We start from the raw sequence: 19,663 nt of genomic DNA on the forward strand, positions 1-19,663 counted from the left end.
AACTCAGTGGAACTTATTTCTGAGTAGAGGTGTAAATGATAGTGATGTAATAGCATCCAAAGGATCTATCTATCTATCTATCTATCTATCTATCTATCTATCTATCTATCTATCTATCTATCTATCTATCTATCTATCTATCTATCTATCTATCTATCTATCTATCTATCTATCTATCTAGCGAGATGGCAGAAACCACCACTGCACAGGAGATGTCTAATGTGAGCTGAAAAGGGAAATCCAGAAGCAGCTCAGACTCTTGGGGACCTCGTCTTCCAGTACAGTGGGGTCTCTGCTTAAGAACGTCCCTACTTAAGAACAATCCAACTTAAGAACAGCTCCATTTGCTAAATTTTGCTTCTACTTGAGAACAGAAATCCAAGATAAGAACAGGAAAAAAAAACCTTTCCTGCTCTTTTTTTAACTTTAGGTCATCTTAGGTTAAAAAAAATTCTCCCCCTAGTGGTAGAGTACGTATTAACCAGCTTTGCATTAGTTCCTATGGGAACTAATGCTTCAATGTACGAACGCACCTCTACATAACAAAAAAACAGCCAGAAGGGATTAATTGGTTTTCAGTCCATTCCTATGGGAAATTTTGCTTCAACTTAAGAACGTTTCAACTTAAGAACACCATTCCAAAACCGATTAAGTTCTTAAGTAGAGGTTCCACTGTAGTTTCTATGGACGGAAAAGAGCAGATACGGATTAAATGGTTTTCAATGCATTCCTATGGGAAATGCAGATTCAACATAAGAACTTTTCAACTTGAGAACCGCCTTCCAATACGGATTAAGTTCTTAAGTAGAGACCCCACTGTATAGGCTATAGCTTTGAAGAAAGACTTCAACCTGCCCAAGTCTGAGTCAGCAACAAATTCTGAGTCAATAATCTTGCTCACCTAATGATTTCCTGTCTATACCAAATGCAGGAGTATATGTGACATTCCCTTTTCCTCTCCTCTGGAAGGAAAACTGGTTATGAGGGAAAGGGGATTCCATATGCCTCCAAACTTTGCTTCTTAAACTTTGCCCTCTTCAGCAGAGGCATTAAGGAGCGCAGGGTGGAGAGCCAGTTAGATTGCTGTGAAGGAAATTCGCAGGCATCATTGTTGCCTCTCAGCGTGACAAGTTAATGAAAATGGTGTGTCAGTTTAGTTCCCATGTAATTCCAAAGAATTAACAAGGAGTTGAAAGGTGTGAATAGACAATGAAGTTTTCTCAGGTGGGATCAGGCTAGAAAGGGTCACTTGAAAGTGCGGTCTGAGATTTAGAGTGATCTTTTGATCCACCTGCCAGGGTAGTAGTTTCCAGCCTGGGGACCAACCCTGGCAAGCACAGCTAGTGGTGAAGGCTTCTATGAGCAAACTGAAACAGTGCTGGATTGTTGAGGGGGAAAAAAACACCCTCCATGTCCTGTACTGTCACTCCCTCTGTAAAGAGCAGAAGAAAGCTGGATTTTTCTTTCATTTATTGGTAAGCAACGTATCCATTGGCTTGCCAACCGAGTGACACAGCACAGAGGGCTTTAATAAAGTTGAAGATGAGTTACCCACTGGTTACTCAAATAAATCTGTTAGCTAACATCATTTATCTGAGAGGTGGGCAAAGGGAAGTTCACAGGGGTAATTTTGCCCGCCACTAGGTCATCAAGACTTCCCTAGGAAAGCTTATTTGTTTTGTTCTCACAGAAAATGGTCCATTTCAGTTCCAGACTGCTAGCAGCTTTTGACATTAAGGTCCTTATAGTTACTTTTACTTTCTGTTTTTGTATTTTAAACATCACAAAAAAAGGCATTTGGCCCCCAACTCTCCTGAATTTGTCTCCTCTTGTTAATTTCTGCTATTGCAGATGTCAGCATTGCAGTCAGTGAATTTTATTAATATATCATTCTAAAAATCTCAGTTCAACATTAATTAGTAGACATTCCTGAAAAATTCATTATCAGCCGTACAGACACTATACTGGAATAAAACGAGATTTTATAAAATAATTTTATTTGTCAGTCAAGAGGAATATTAACAAGTCTGAGAATCTTGACAGTTTTTCCATTTACAAAACAAAAATTCTACATTTCCTCTTTGTATTATATATATTTTTATATATAATGTATATATATATATATATACAGTATACACATGCGGATTTACCAAACTGGAAAAAATTAATTACAATTTAGATCTTTTAAAACACAAACGTACTTAGAAGTCATTGTATTTTAATCCTTTCGTTTTCCTTTACTTGAAAATAGAATAAAGAATATGTAGGAAAAATGGTTCTTTTACTTAAGTTTTAACTCTTATTTGAATGCAGATATGTTGTTTGATTGCATGATTGAAAGGATAAAGTGAAGACTGTGGAGAGGTGCTGTTGTCTCACAGGAAAGGGGGGAAACACTTAAAAAGTAATCATAGTTCTGTGTCACAGAGGTGTAATTTTCTGTCTGTTTTCCTGATCGGGAAAGACTCTTTGTTCTAAGACAGAGATTGTATCCGCATATGAAAGGATTCGGGGCTCCTGTACCATTCCTGGGGAAGTTTCTATAGAAGAGGACATTTTGGCAAGTTTACCTCATCATGCAGATTTAAAGAAAGTTTTCCATCCTGAAATTTCTCCTTTTACTAAAGTCCTACATGTACAGTAATTCCAATTCCTTGCAACTAGACAGACCTGAAGCAGATTTTTATTGCTTTAATTTCTCATCACTTGACAACTTCATAGTCTAAAAGTGCTGCCGTATATGTGACCACGCTGAAATAAGATCTACTAAGTACAGTGGGACTTGGGGTGTGAGCATATGGGGAAATAGATCACATTTTGGACCAATTATGGAGTGGTCCAGTGTAATGTACTTGCTCATGATCACACAGTGTATAGGGAAACGTGCTCCAGCACAGTATCAATTCATGCCCATACTGGACCTTTTTGGTCTGACTACTGTATAAGGTTGCTATTTGGGGGGGGGGGGGCTGGACTGCAGCAATGCCGCAGCAAATAGAAGGGTCACTTTACAGGTGATTGCTCATCTGGTGTAGCTTTTCAGCCCTCTGAGTGCAACCTTATTCTCAGGTAGCTGTGCACAGGATCACAATGTAGATAGTGCTAATTAACACTTCATTCTATACACATTTTCATTCAAAGAGAAAAAAATTCCATTTAAATGGAAAGGTACTGGTTGTGCCAAGAGACCTAAATCTGCTGTTTTGTTGCTAAACTGAAGTTTTTACTCTTTTTAAAAATGGAACAATTGATTAATTGTATTCTGAATTTAGACAAATGTCAGCTAAGGGAATTTTGGATAGGATGGAAATGTGGCTTGGCCAGAGAACTGCTCTGCAGAAGAGTAGTAGGCCTGCCTCAAGGACCCCAGGGAAAGCTTCATGGGCATAAATGTGCCCATATATTACTGCTGGTGATGAAAACCTGGTAAGGGGAGTCCCAGCAGTAACTTTGGACTCCAAATGTCCTTTCTCCCCTGGAACAGGCCACTAATCCATGCCCGACTGGAACTGATTTTGTGGGTGGGAGATAAAAACAATAGAATTGGGCCCACTGGAGGGAATTAAGGCGTGAAAGAGATTCCTGATAAAACTCCCACCTCACCAGCACACATGCGCACTAAGGAGAGCTCTGCTTATCTCCATTTCTCTAATGACTGATAAAGCCAAATCTTCCAGCCTCTGCCCCACACGTCATCAACACAGCACAATCACATTCACTACATAGGTATTTCTTGCTCATGTAACCTTACTGCTTGTTGAGATTGTTCTATCGTTTTTTTCATCCCCCAGAACAGGAGTACTCCTGAAAATGCTCTAGAGGTGTTTAGTTATATGGGCATATGGAAGGGCAGGAGTTTATCCGCAGGAGCGCATGCTAAAGCCAGCTGCACCATTAGGCAGAGTGAGGCAGCAGATTTCAAAAGGGAAGGGCAAATTTTCAATTATTTGCTCTGTTGCAAAAATCCCTGCTAGGGATGAGGAAAAGCACTTAGGGCATTTCCTGCCCTACGTGCCAACATGTTTTGTCTGACTTTGGATGCTACTGTACACACGTTGATCTGGCAGGTGGAGAAATCATTTACTGCTTCAGGCAGCAAAATATCTTTGTGTGGGTGAAACTCAAGCATATCTTTTTAAAAAATTAAGTAGTTTTTCTTTAGAAGTGAAAGCACACGTGGCAGAAGGTTCTTTTATTTTTGCTTACTCAGCACATTGTTACTTTGCATGAGATGGAATTCAGGGAAGGTGCTATACTTGGAGAAAAATGGACTGAATATGATGGGTGTTTCCACCCCATTTCAGTATGTTAATAAAATTATCCATCTACTAACACTAGATGAAGATTCTAGCAGTAAAAAGGAAGTTGTTTACACGGATTGGCAGTCACATTAATCAATCAATACCCTGGCCCCCTTTTCTTGAGTTGACACCGTTCCTGCAGTTGTTGTATGTCTGAGATTTGATACTTCTCTCCATTTATTTCCAGCTTTTCCTAAGCTGGAATGTCCATTTTTGGAACTTCCAGCACAACTTCCTTTCAACTGCACATAAGTGTAAAGCCATTGTCCTATCTGGTTTGATGAGGCATATGAGACATATGATATGGTGTGCAACCACACCTTCAGTACCTGGACACCCTACCTGTTTTGGAATCCCTGACCTTGGGTATGAACCTCAACTAAATTTTTAGCATATGTTGCTATAGATTCAAGGAAAAAAAGAGGTGAATTTGACCACAGTTCTGAAACTGTGGTAGGACTGCCAAAATGAAAAGCTGGACCATGTTAATTTATGCAAGACTAAAACTTGTACAGCTGCTTCTTTCACAGTGGCATTTGAACACTCTTTTTGAGGGACAATGAAATGATTCAGACTTTCCTTCTTAACTTCTGTGTACTGCCCAACATGAAAAAAAGAAGTAAAATTCACAGCTTCCATATCAGTTTTGTGTTTTTTAATGCTCACCTCCTGAGAAAATAATCAGGCTAAATTCTCTAACAGAATTAGTGGTGGAGAATACTCTAATTAAAAGGGTGGGGTAGGGGTGAGCTGCCCCCAATCAACTGGGAAATAGTTCCACTATTCCAACACACATGAACATTTTATATCAAGCTGACGCTTATATAGCATTAGTATGTTGTCATATAGAAAATGTGCTTTATGTTCTCCTAGACTTTGTCCTACAAAGTAGAACATGGTTTCTACAAAGCAACACAACTCTTTATTCTTAGTACAAACTAAAAACTTCTCCATGTTGTACAAAAAGAGAAGAAAATTATATTCAATTGCTATACTGCCACATCTAAATAAGATTCCACAGCTTTCTGTGAGACATCAGCATATCTTTTAAGTTGTCAGCATTCATGCAAAAATAGTACTGTATATTCTTTTAAAGTTTACATTCATTTCATAGAAGTTTATTTACATACCAATCACCAGCTTGTGCTTTTCACACATGGAATACCAAAGATTATCATTTTGAGTTAATTGACTTCAATCCAAGGAAACTGTTAGAAGATAGAGGAATTTTCTGATATAGTAACAACCAAATCCAAAGAAACAGAATTTTCATGTTATTATTACAGTGATGTGTATGCCGTAAAATATTTGTACAAGAGTTCCTATCTTTTTTTCCTATGTAGAATACACTGTACCCTGCAAATTCACATCAAAATGCAGAGTGCTCCCCTTCCACAGCAGTATGATCGGATTCTATAGCTGTCTTTTAAAGATATTTGTTTAAGCTTTTCAGCTCATTGACATTTTACAGGAAATACTGTTTTTTGTGATTCATATACGGAATGCAAAACTACACAGCATTCTCTAGATCTGTAGGAATGATTTAGTCATGTTATAAACTGATCATCGTAAAAGTACAGATTTAAATGGACCTTGGCTTAGTTCCATGGCAGATTCAGGCAGGCATGTTTCACTCAGTGGGTTGCAATTTGAGATGACATGTGGCAAGTAAATATTACAGTTCAAACACCACAGCCATAACTTTCATGCAACCTTATGTTACCTCTTTCAAACAACAGGCCTTCCAACAGCCACATTTCACATTTATAATCCTAAATCATAAACATACACATATGAATTATCTGCCAGAAAAATGTGAACAAGTCAAGGATACAGAACCTTTTTTGAAATACTGTGGATTTTTTCCCCATGACATTGTAAGACATCTTGCTAAAAATTATCTGCTCATGGTCTGGAAAAGCAGTAGGAGAATGATGATGCTTGGTGGGCTTAGAGCACAAAGACCTCGTTAAGCATCATAGCCCTATCGTTTCCCCCAAAAAATGCTAGTCTGAGACTTCATTTATGCCATTGAATCCTGCAGCAATGTTCATTCTGAATTAACCTATTATTTTTCACCCTATATTTAGTATCTGAATAAAAATAAATAAATCCTGGCTCAATTGCTGAAGTAGTACGGGACTGTATTGTTACCAGGATATCAAAATAGCTACAGCATAAACCCTGGTGTTAGTTGATTGGTATCCATATCCACTCTGCTACTGCAACCTTGTACCTTCTTCCATTGTGCCTGCAGGTAAGCGACAATGTTGCATAGCAAATGCATACTCATAGCATTTTTTAGAATATGAGTAGTAACAGTGGTGCCAGCATTCCAATCCTTAATATTTACCCCACAAGTCTTCAGAATGATGCAACATTATCTCACCATAGTGCAAGGAAGTCCATCCTACCATATGTTGTTTTTTCCCGACACAAGTAGTGGAAATGATTGAACTTTGGGTGGTACTTTATTATTTCATATACATTTATTTTAAGCACAGTAGCACAAGCTGTGCATGTTTTCTTACTAAAATATCTTTCATATGTTATGACTGTGTCATGGATCTCATAGTGATTAATTACAATTATAGCTTTATCCTACATTGCTGCCATAATCCTTCTGCAGGTGGCAAAAATCCAGTTCACTAAGATCAGGATAGTATTTAGGTGGGAAGGGTCTTTATAACTGACCTTCCTTTAGATCTCATGGCAGCAGTGTAGTATAAAGCCATGGGTAAGCAGTTTCCATCCCACTGTGTTAATAAGTAAAGGACACTTTGAAAGTCAATAATACCTTAATAATCCCATGCATTTATGATAATTCCAGGGATGAATATCTACTTCCTACTACTGCTCAAATAAGGAGCATCATTCCCAGTCAGGCCGCATGGTTCTTTCAATTTGCCTAACCATCGTGGCTTGCATCCTCCAACACTGAACAGGCATATAAGGTCAGGTTCTAGCTTGTCTCTTTTTTATGCAGGACACCATACGATTTAGCATGAGTTTGTACACCAGACAATATGCACTGATCCATCACTAAACTGGGGAAGTTATAGTTATTGGATGAGTCTTTTTGTGTTGATGTAGCTTCAATTGCAATTATTTTTGGATAATGGAAATGTGCAATTAAAACAAGAACCATGTATTTTTATGTCTCCATGACTCTATAAAAACAGCATATGTAGCGTTTAAATTAAAATCAAACAGAAGTGCTAAATTTTGATTGAAACATATGAAAATTGTTCCCATGTATTATTTTAAATAAAAGTTTAATATCTAACATCAGTACAACTTCCTGTCTAAATAAATGGGCCCACAATACAACTTTTGGGAAAGTATTAAATGCATACAGATAAAACCATATGGACCGAGTTGAATTTATATGCCAATTATCTCAATTTATCTGCCAATTATCTCATCTGAGATGACCATTAATGTAGTTGGAAAAATATGTTTATGACATATTTCTATACCTTCCCTGCCCCACAAATATGAAAACTGGATGTTTTCATTATACGATACAAAATTATGACCTAATATTGGGGTCATTATCTAAGTTACTTGTCTTTGTTTAAGATACCAAGCAAGACTTCCCCAAAATATTGCCTTGCAACTGTCATAATACAACTCCCATTATCCCTAGCCTTATGGCCAGTAGCTCCAACTTGAGAATAGTGATGCTACACAAATTCTGTACTAGTTTGCAGCAGAAGAAAGACTTATAAAATCAGTCTTCAACTTTATTCTTAAAGTGAAACCTGCAGTTGGGCTGGCAAGAAGATAGGTATGTGAAAGACACAAAAAGTACTTTTTGTAGTCAAAGTACTACACCTAACATGCAGTCACTTTTGAAACAGTTTGTATAAAATCGACCATGACAAATATTTAATTTTTCATCTGATTCAATACATTCTAGAAAAGTCTGGCTATTTGACACCATTTTTAATAATAATATGATTTGTAGTGGAATATAAATTGATTTCATCTGGAAGCCCAAGACAAATGTATTCCAAAAATCCCCTACTCTTAATTTAAAATTTTCCATGTGGATGTGCTGTCATGAAAGAACGAACAGTGCCTGAGCCACCTTAGACAGGCAACACTCACTTTCACTGGTGTATGTAAGCAGTATTTTCAAGATGGATTGCTCAAGCAATATTACATTATGAAGAGTGTTTGTAACTACCATAAAATAATTTTCTCATGCACAGTGTGGATGATTTGAGAAGCTGAAGTAAGTTTGAAGGATGGGAAGACACACTGCAAGCCATGTTCTCTTCTTATTAAGTTAAATTCTGCAGACATGCTCACAGTTATTTTAAGCAATGGAGAATTTTAATTTGTGCATTCTCATATCTTGAGCACTGAGAGGATGATTACAGTGGTGCCTCGCAAAACGGGTGCTCCATTTAATGACGAATCCGCATTACAACGAGGTTTTTGCGATCGCAAAAGCGATCGCAAAACGACGTTTTGAATGGGGGAATTTCGCTGTGTGATGATCAGTTCCCTGTTTTGGGAACCGATTTTCGCTTCTCGGTATTCAAAACAGCTGATCGTCGGGTTTTCAAAATGGCCACCGGGTGCTGAAAATGGCTCCCTGCTGTGTTTAGGAGCCATTTTTCGCTGCACAGGCACCCGAAAATGGCCACCCCTATGGAGGATCTTCGCTGGACAGTGAGTTCTTAGCCAATTGGAATGCATTAACCAGGTTTTAATGCATTTCAATGGCTTTTTTATTTTCGCTTTACGACGTTTTTGTTCTACAACTATTTCGCTGGAAGGAATTAACGTCGTAATGCGAGGCAGCATTGTATTCTTATTATATGTTGGTGAAACCAAGCCCTGATTCAAACTAAGCCAGAACAGGCAATCATTATATATTATGAACACAAGGAGCTGGGAGAACCTGTGTCCCACAACACAACATTCATCATCCCTGACCATTAGTGTTGTTGGGCCAGGAGGATAGGAGTTGTTGCCCAACAAAATCTAGCTCTATCACAGGTTTTATAACCTGGTCTCCATGGCAGTTCCTGAGTATCTTGTGAATGCTTAGGTAGTTTCTACAGTGTCTGTGTTAATTTATCCACAGGAACTCTGAACTCTATTTAAACTAATTGTTTAGAGGATGAAGGTAGAAAAAAGACCTTAGAATATGAGTGACAGTTGTTTCTTGTGTTGTTATGTGGAGCCAATACAATCCCTCTCATGGAGGGTGGAGGCCATCCTTCAGTGCACTATCTTCATCTTGGAAGAACGGTGACTGGAAAGAATGAGAAACACGATTTCAGGATGATGGGTACTGAATAGTGAGGATAGGGAAGAGCAAGAGGAGCAGCTGTTGGTATCCTGATTGTGAGAGAAAATATTGTGAGTTCTGAAGGGAGACGGCTGTCTAACCTCAAACACTTTTAACATCTGAGAAAGCATCCAGTCAATCAACTGTTTGCTGAGATGCTTGGCATCCTCTTCAATTTACACAAGCCTGCTCAGTCTTCCTGAAGTGCACTATAACGTGGGAGCACAAAGCTGTGGCTCAAAGCACATATTTAGTTTAATCTGCCTGGAAAAAAATAGTTCATATCCACAGCAGAGGGAACGGATGTACTAAAATTATGTAGTAGATTTACACTGTCTTTCCAACACATTGCTTCCAAACCATAAGAGCAATCAAACTGTTTAAAAAGTGCAGCTAACAGCTATCTCCCATGTACAACAATCCTGCTAAGGCTGGAAACCTTCTGCATCACCCTTAACAAAAGTGCTGGTGCACCAAGAATGGAGAATGGATGTTTTTTCAAGTGCAGTTGGACTACATCCTCCATCAACCCTAGGCAGCCCAACCGATGATGAGTGATGAGACGTATAGTCCAACAACATCCGGAGGACCATCCATTCCCCAATCTTGCTTTAGAAACAAGTAGCATAATTTTGAGATGTATACCATTTATGACAATTAAAGGCTCATTCTCATATAGCATACACTACTGGATCTATTATATCAATTTGATGCATGGGACATCTGAACTCTACCTATTTCTGTTTCTGTATAAATGGATTACACGAAGAATGTTATTTTTTCCTCTTGCAGAGCCTAACAGATGCCATTTAACAAACAACTAAACAATTCCAGTTTTAAATTCTAGATCAGGACAACAGATTTATTTATAGTGTTGAGTAACAAAGAACATTTGAGGTAGACCACTAGTCTTCGTCGGTGATTGTTCCTGGACTGGAACTCTGGGACTTTAAAGAGCTCCGCTGCAGTGAGGAGTTCTTGGCTACGTTTGCAATCAATGATATTTCAGAAAGGGAGGCTGTGTCACACGGGAACAGGTGTGCAGATAATGTACAACCTGTGATTCAAAACACACACTTCTTGCTTCTAATGAGTTCTTAATTGTATTCATCCAGGGAGGCATCTGCAAACCCTACAGATCACATTATCAGAATATCCAGGAGCAGAAGAGTATCAGACAAAATGGGCAGATCCAGTCAAAGAGGGGTGTTTCCTTCGTTTTTCCTGTTTGTTATGGGATTTTTGCAGGTATTAATGACAAAAGATGTTGGTAAAGTACTTTCAGAAGGAGTGGAATTTAAAACAGCTTAGTGGTTGTCCAACAGACTTTAGAGCATCCATTACAAGAGCAATTAAAACTAGATGGCAACGGAATTATTCATTGACAGTGTCTTCAGACAATGGAAGGCTCATGTGGAAGGTCAGATGCTTATTCATTTCAACCGCATCCTTTTCATTTTTCCTAATATTGCTACAAAGTACATTGTTTCGAAGAACCTTGCTGTCAGATGGAAACACTGGAATAAAGCTCTTCTATCTGTTTCTTGAAGTATTCTCTCAGCTCTGGTCTCCTAGCTTTTAATGTAGGTGTCAACAAGCCATTTTGCACAGAGAACATTTCAGAGTGAACATAAATAGCCTTAACCTGAAAATGAAAAAAACAACAACATGCATTTATAATTAAAATAGAATTATGATATAATCCAGCTTCCGATTCCCCCCCCCCCTTAAGGTTCTGATGCTTCTTAGGGCTCCCTTTTGCCTCGGGGAAGCCTTTGGGAACTATGGGATGGGGAAGAGCTATTGACAGCCAAAAATCACTTTCCGACCAGGACCACTGCTGATGGGATTATCCGGTTTATACAGCATAAATTTACACCAAAAGAATTTCAGCAGCCTTCAATAGATTTTCCTCCCATATGCTGTTAATATTAATTGTTTTCCTTCTTTTCTCATGTTTTCTTTCTCTTTTTGTATTAATTTTAGATCAGTGAACCACCATATTGAATATATTGTTAAATGGGGTCAGGTGGGATTGTGAGTTTTAATTTGTAAACAGCCCTGAGTAATGTTTCTACTAAAGGGGTGGTACCTTAATCAAATTCAGCCACAAGGCGAGAGACACCACCAAAAGAGGATATTGTGGGCCAAGTATTACTGCCTGTCTACTTTAAATTTATACCTTTAGCTACAGTTACTCACTGTTAACATTGGGCTGGATCCAGATTTAGGTCCATATAATGGGACAGATGGGACAGAATTAGATCCATACACCCACCTCTGTTTCCTCTTCTCAGAGAGACTGTTTATTCTCTCTTATATTAATGAGAGCAACACTGATGTTTTGGAAAGGTTTTGCAACTCTTTTACACACAGAATATGTTATCTCCACCATAAAGAACCTCCTTATTTAGGATAATAAGGCCCATTTCACCTTAAAATACTCATTCTAAATACCTGAACAAGAAAGGCAGAAACACAGGCAGCAGCTTTTGTTATAACTTGGCATTTGACAGGCAGAATATATATTTTAAGCAACAGAGTTTTCAACAGAGTTGAAAACAAACATCAAAAGACAAACTTTTTCTAGAACCAAGACATAATTAAGACATGCTGAGATACTGTGCTCCTGCAGAAACTGCAGAGATCACTGGCAAAAGAAATATCTGCTTTTAAACTCTCAGACTCCTTTTTCTGCCTCTACAGCTAAATGTAACCCCACAGTTTCATGCAGATGCAACCTTCCTCTGCATGACAGTAGCACATTTTTCAAAGTATTATTTCTGGAAGAACTATAAGGATATTTATATATAGATGCTGCTAAATAGTTTACTATTTTTGACTTGTAATGAGAAGCACAATATCTGTGCCATGTAAGAGATTGCAACACATCAAAATAACAGACAGAAAGAATAAAGAGATGGCCCTTTAATTACCAGGGACTTTTGATTGGTCACAGATAAATAACCAAAACTGCCTCTGGCACAAGAAGTAAATATGGTAGAGTCAGAAGTGACATCTGGTACCAATCCAGGCCCATTTCAGTGGTTGTTGGAAAGAGGCAGCCTAGTATTTCGGTGACTCCAGCAATGGCAAAGAGTGTCTCCTATCCACCTAGAATGTGTTGTGCCCTTTTTTCCACTGCTACAATCATGCATTCCAATGCATGGTCACAATTGAATTCAAGGTTCCCTCTAAGGCGTGCAATTCTGCCCCCCTCCGCTCAGGGTTCTTCCTCCTCCAGCAGTAGTTTTCAGCCCCTTTGGTTCTGGTCACGGAAATCGGGGGGGGGGGGGAGAATTGTGTGCACATGAGAGGTAAACCCCACCCAAGCAGGGCTGAAAATTAGAGGGAACATTGGTGGTATTGTTTAAGGAGGAGTCTGCTTCACTTGTCTTTGGAGACAAGGGTGTGGTTATGGCAGAGGAGGTGTGGCCCAGACCAGTAAAACTCTGATAGGTGGAAATGCAGGATCCCATTTTGAAAACCTTTCATCTGAGCCTCCTGGGCACAACAATGGAGGAACAGCATGTCAGACTCTATAGTGACTACAAAGCTGACATGGAAGGGCAACTGACAGCTTTTGTTGCTAACAGCTTTGCAGGCAAAGTCCAAAGTCCGATGGCTTCAATATGAAGGTGCTGAGGTTGGGCCAAGAGGAGTTTGCCCTCTGAAATAGGTGAAGTTGGGGTTGGGCCTAGGGGCCTGAAAAAATACCTTTTTTGGACTGTAACTCTTAGAGTCCATCAGCTATTACCCAGTAGCAATGCTAGTTGGGTGATTCTTTGAGCTGTATTCCCAAAAAGAAACATTCCTAATATCCACTTAGGTCTACAAATCAGAAGCAGAAGCATTGACACCAAATATTCTATGTGGTCTGCTTTTTGAAGAAAGGATTGTCACAGCAAATATGGAACAGGATTATTATCTTGTATGTACATAGGTTGAGGCGGGTAACTTCCAGGGGATTCATGTGCCTGATCCTGGAAGGCTGCAGCAGGTAGGTTAGTAGACTGCAATATGAGATGGTTTTACATCAAGAACAAACAAGGTTTTCCTGACAAGCCAGAGATTTTGATTTTTTTTCCCTCCAGAATCAGCTTTACACTTTGTACAGACTTAGGTAGATTTATCATATCTCAGAATATATTGGAAAATTACAGGGATCCCAAGAAATGTAAGCAATAATATAAATATTACTTAGATCTATGATATTTGTGTTTCTCAAATAAAAGGTTCACAATACATTACATTAAATTATACTTCCTAAATTATGTTTTCGTCTGCACATGTCTGTTTCTATGTATAACTAAATAAGGAAGAGGAATACTTTGTTTATTTCTGAACTTTCCCTCATGCGTGTCTGCCGGTCTGATACAAAAATATCTATATGTACGTCATGAGGAGATTATCAGAATAAACAGAACAGCTGCATTTTCCAGGTCAACGGTAAGAATGGTAATTACGGGCTAGAGTTGACTTTTTAGCACTACTTTCAGGAAGGGTGGAATGGAATGGAGTTTTATCAGGTTAGCTACCCTAAGAAGACTTTAATTAAAAATTACTTTGTGTACATTTTTAAACAAAAAATGAGGTTATGACTGAACTGCAAAGCACAGTGGGGCATTCATGCTTTTTCATAATGCATGTTAAAATCCCTGTCTATTCATCTCAAATAAGAATGTCCTCTCATCCTGGCAGTCAAGGCAACAGTATTAGTATTCAGAGTTCACCTGCTCAAATGAATGAAGTCCACTCTCTTTCCCTAATTGCACCATGTCTTCCATTATCGCTTTTTTCAGCTCCTGAAAAATAATAATAAAGCAAGAATAAAAATAAGAGGAAGACAAAATATGAGATGGATTGACTTAATAAAGAAAGCATGGCCTTGCATTTGCACAAACCTGAGCAGGGCTGTTTATAGACTCTTTTCAAGGTCATTAATTCACAGGCTTTCAGTCAGGAGTGACTTGACAGTACAGTATGGAACAACCACAATTAGAATACATGAAACGTCTATTTATAGCTCATAAACACTATTTAACAACCAGAAAATAAAATCCTATTAACATTCAAGTATTCTTTTAGCTTTTGTGTGTGTGTGTGTGTGCGCGCGTGCGTGCCGGAATAAGAAAGAGAGGTAGAACAGGAATGGGGGGGGGGCACAGACAGAGAAACACATATTGTGGACAAAACTGCAAGTTCTGCCCAATTTGAGCTGTGATTCAACCCCACAACCAGCTCTTAATCTGACTATTTTTTTGACAGGTCAACAATGCATAATAGTAAAGGGAAAAAAACCAAGCCCCCACCCCACCCCCAAATGTAGGTAGGTAACAAGCTACAATCCCTAATCTTATAGGTCTCTGAAATACAAAACTCTCTGGAAAGTCACCTTAGGTTATTTTTCATCAAGCATGTCTATGAATGCTAGCAGGGTGGAAGCTTATAGTCATTTTTGGTATTGGTCTGATTTTCAAACTATTCTAGTGTTAAGTGAAAGCATGAAGAGGTTCAGACTGTAAACTATGTTTTAAATCATAGGCCCCATAATGATGACTTAATCTGTATTCCAAAGAAAGCAATACAGTAGTTGCAATATCAGTGATTAAGAACATAAGCAGAGTCCTGCTGGATCAGGCCAAGGGGCCCATCTAGTCCAGCTCCCTGTATCTCACAGGGTCCCCACCAGATGCCTCTGGGAGCACATGATACCTCACCCCTGCATCTGGCATTTTGAAGCACCTTCCTTTGAAGCCTGGAGATTGCACATGGATATACTATTTATTAATGTTAATTTGGTGTAGCTTATTTATTATTTATATTATGCCATAAACATTCATCAACATTCATGTCTGAGGGCTTTGACAACCATTTAAAAATGGATGCTTGTCTATTTCCTTGATGTTCTGGATCCTGTGTCTCCACTAACTTCTCCCGCACCCCAATATTGTGGAAATGGTTGTTGGCAGAGTTGACTTCAATCCTGCTTCACTCCTCCCGACGTCCCAGGCACACATTTCCATCCTCTTTCTCAAGGTGATACAAGGTATGAGTGGCACATAGGGGAAGGACAGCATCTAATCCCTGTACCACTGCAAATTCCTGGTCACTGTCAGGGCAAGGAATACAGAAGGAACACAAACTTGGGAACATTAATTTTTTGATTAAAACTCCTAAATCCCCGTTGGGGCTGGTGGCTGCTGTGTATTTCAAACAAATAACCATTCCAAGCTCTTGCGGAAATACTGCCCAATTTGTTTTTGTCTTGTTTGCTGTAACCCACCATGGCTCTTTAAGGTTTCAGGCAGGGGTATTTCTCAGGTCAAGCAAGACCTTCCATGAACTGAAATGGGAACTTTTTATGTGCGGAATCTGCGCTTTGTCACTGGGCTACCTCCTTTTAGTATTAATTTCTAATTCAGTTACAACTGCCATTGTGCAGGTCAATGTGCTAGAACATCCACAACAGACACCTTAACAAAAACCTAAACCTTTTCTTCAGCAAGCCAGTTGCCTTTTTTCTGGACTATTACCCCCATTTTCCTCCAATCTAGCAATGACAGAAAGTTCTCATGATTTGGCACAGGCTTTGAAATTCTAGGCCCTACCAATTAAAAAAAATCTTAACCCCCCCCCCCAATAAATATGAAAGAGTTGTCATCTTGCCAGCATGGAATAATACTGATGAAGAGAGTGGGGGGAAAAACTAAGACATCTTATCGTGCACAACCCTGCTTATCCAGTGGGATCTTTTAAAATCTCCAACATAGCAATCACTCTTCTGCATAGTGTATATTACATAATTAAGGAATTAACTAGATGTATTCAGAACTGGCATGCTTCTAAATGTCATTGACTTTTTTTCCCCAGAAGGCAGCAGTGGTTGCGGTTGATGACATAAGGATCATGTCTAAAGATGGGGATATTCTTACTCATATACAAATATGAATATACCCGTGGAGCTGGAGTTAACGAGGGTCCAGCCACTGGGGCCGGAACGTCCACTCATATGTCCAATGGCAGCAGTGGCCCCTCTCTTATTTTCAATCACTCCAGAGTGCTGCTTGGCTAGCCACTTGGCAGCCTTGCAGGGAAACTCATTTTTCTTCCATAGTGGCTAGATTACTGGGAAGAGAACGACACTCAGGAGCGATTAGAAGGATGAATGGACAGCCCAGTCCCAGGAGCCAGATCCTCAGTAACTCCAGCTGCATGAAGATATTTGTATATGAATACCCACATCTCTAATCAAGGCATGTCTTTTACAAAAAAATATGTAATTTCATCCTTTCAAAAATCGCAACTGCAGATGTGTTATTTCAAAATAGTATCTTTGGGAGCAAATATCAGCTTTGGATTATTGGTAGGAATATAGCACATTGCAGTCTGAATCCAAATGCTAGTCCTTTGACAATGGGTTTTACATTAGTACTGACTCACCACCCAGAAGTTGATTCAGTAGGTTTACTGTGTTTGGGACTAGTATTTGGATAATGCAGTTCTGATTCAGATCAGGTCCATTTCTATGATTATGAAGAAAGAGACAAACACAACCTATTCTAATCAAAAATACAGTGGTGCCTCGCTTTACAATCGCTCCGTTTAACGACGAAACCGCATTATGACGAACTTTTTGTGATTGCTTTTGCGATTGCTTTACGATGTTTCCTATGGGGGAATTTTGCTTTGCGATGATCGGTTCTCTGCTTCAGGAACCGATTCTTCGCAAAACGATGATTTTCTGACAGCTGATCAGCGGTTTCAAAATGGCCGCTGGGTAAACAAAATGGCCCCCCGCTGTTTTCTGGGATGGATTCCTCGCTGCACAGGCAGCGAAAATGGCCACCCTATGGAGGGTTTTCGCTGGACAGTGAGTTTCCAGCCCATCGGAACGTATTAAACGGGGTTTAATGCGTTTCTATGAGCTTTTTAATTTTGCTTTACAACGTTTTCATTCTACAGCGATTTCACTGGAACGAATTAATGTTGTAATGCGAGGCACCACTGTATTTTCAATGTAACATATAGGACAAAATCTTCTTATAACACCATGTTACCCCCACAGTAGATACTAATAGCATCAAAAGCAGAAGTGCTATCCATGGTTGCATTGGGAATCACATGCCAATTGCACATTCCTAGGCATAACTTGGGGAACATTTATGCCTGCACGAAACAGATGTTGCCTAGAATTACATTCTTAGCCTTATCATATTGTACTATTGTCCCACCCACGTGCCTGGGTAGAAATGCTCTGTTAGTTGGTGGTCACCTTGGAAGACAAAGTCCAGCAGCTGGAGGCCTGTGTTTTAATCTCCGCACTCTTAGGGAGCAGGCCGGGTGGGTGGGGCTCGTCAGCCTTGGAAGGCAGCCCATCTAGGAGAATGAAAACTCTGATTTCAAACCTCCACTAACTTGCGGCTATATCCACAGATGTAAAAGGCTTCAGGAGTTAACCTCAAGGCAAAATCTGGAGCTGGAGTCCCAGAGGCAGTTCGTATCATTCTGGCAACTCCTGCAATGTCGCTGGAACCAGTTGTATTAGCTCTTGCCTTTCCACTGGACTATTTCAGCAACATGGAGAGGGGGCATTTGCTGCTTGGGTAACAGCCTATTCTCCAAATTATTTTATCCAGGCTTCATGCTCTGGAGAGGACACTCCAGCTTCGCATACAGTGTCGAAACAACACCGGAAGTAGCAGTTACCAGTTATAAGTCTTTGCTTATTGATGTAGAGCATGACTCCAGGGGCTACCTCCAATGGTGGGAGAGGTCATGGCACCTCACTAGATAGCTACTGCCCGCCTTAAGCTGGGTAGTCTTCAGCCAGTAAGGTGCTACCTTGCCACGGTCTGTTAACCTCATGGGTTGTGTGGGGTTTAGGGTGAAAGCCGACAAGCAGATCGATAACCCTGCACCATGCAACAATCATAAGAAAACTTCTGCCCTAAACTTGGGCACCTGGAATGTTCGGACAATGGCCCCTGGCTTTTCTGATGACCTGCAGGAAATAGACGACATGCGCAAGACAGCTGTCATCAACATGGAACTGAGTAGACTGCAGATGGACATTGCTGCCCTGCAAGAGACAGGATTGCCAGACTTGGGCTCTGTCAAAGAAAAAACTTCTCATTCTTCTGACAGGGAAAACTCCCATTTAATGAGACCAGGGAATATGGTGTTGGCTTTGCGGTAAGAAATACTCTGCTGAGATCCATTGTTCCGCCTACTGTGGGGAGTGAAAGAATCCTGTCTCTGCAGCTCCACTCATCACCCTCATTAGTGCATATGCACCAACACTGTCATCCACAACAGAAGTCAAAGACAAATTCTACGATGATCTGGCAGCTATTATCAAAAAAATCCCCAAGAGAGAACCACTGTTCGTTCAAAGAGGCACTAAATAACATCGAGTGCCTGCCTGTCTTGGAAGAATTGGACAGTGAACCAACTTCTAGCAGAAATAAAAGTGGCCTTGGATTCCCTCACGTCCGGCAAAACACCTGGGAAGGATAACATCCCTGCTGAAGTGCTGTAAAGAGATCATCACCACCAAGCTGTATAAAATCTTTTGTCTTTGCTGGAGGGAAGGTAGGAGTACCACAGGACATGAAGGATGCAAACATTGTCACATTGTATAAGAACAAAGGAGACGGGGTGACTGCAATAACTACTGTGGTATCTCTCTTCTCAGCGTTGTAGGGAAGCTGCTTGCCCGTGCTGTGCTGAAGAGACTCCAGGTGCTTGCAGACAGAGTCTATCCATAATCACAGTGTGGATTTTGAGCTAATAGATCCATCACTGACATGGCATTCTCCCTCCGACAGTTGCAGGAGAAATGAAGGGAACAACGACAGCCACTCTTTGTGTCCTTCATAGATCTCACAAAGGCCTTTTTGATTTGGTTCGCAGGGATGGCCTTTTTAAAATACTTCCCAAGATTGGATGTCCACCTCGACTCCTTAACATCATCAGGTCCTTTCATGAGGAAATGAAGGGCACTGTAGTTTTTGATGGCTCAACATCAGATCCCTTTGACATCTGAAGCGGA

The 19,663-nt window shown here is 39.9% G+C and overlaps 1 protein-coding gene across 6 annotated transcripts in view; it reads right to left on the bottom strand.

The window, feature by feature from the left end:
- Positions 1 to 5,200: 5,200 nt before the first annotated feature.
- The window catches only part of ACSL6 (acyl-CoA synthetase long chain family member 6), a 110,160-nt gene continuing 95,697 nt past the window's right edge, over positions 5,201 to 19,663 (bottom strand). For all 6 annotated transcript variants that reach the window (XM_072990177.2, XM_072990179.2, XM_072990180.2 and 3 more), the window contains exons 20-21: positions 14,343 to 14,414; positions 5,201 to 11,254 (exon numbers count right to left, since the gene is read on the bottom strand). In XM_072990177.2, the coding sequence (XP_072846278.2) occupies positions 11,114 to 11,254; positions 14,343 to 14,414 (213 nt within the window). In that variant the 3' untranslated portion in view covers positions 5,201 to 11,113. The remainder of the gene's footprint in view (positions 11,255 to 14,342; positions 14,415 to 19,663) is intronic.

This window comes from Pogona vitticeps, chromosome 2 (genome assembly GCF_051106095.1).
Source record: "Pogona vitticeps strain Pit_001003342236 chromosome 2, PviZW2.1, whole genome shotgun sequence".
Taxonomy (NCBI): Eukaryota; Metazoa; Chordata; class Lepidosauria; order Squamata; family Agamidae; genus Pogona; species Pogona vitticeps.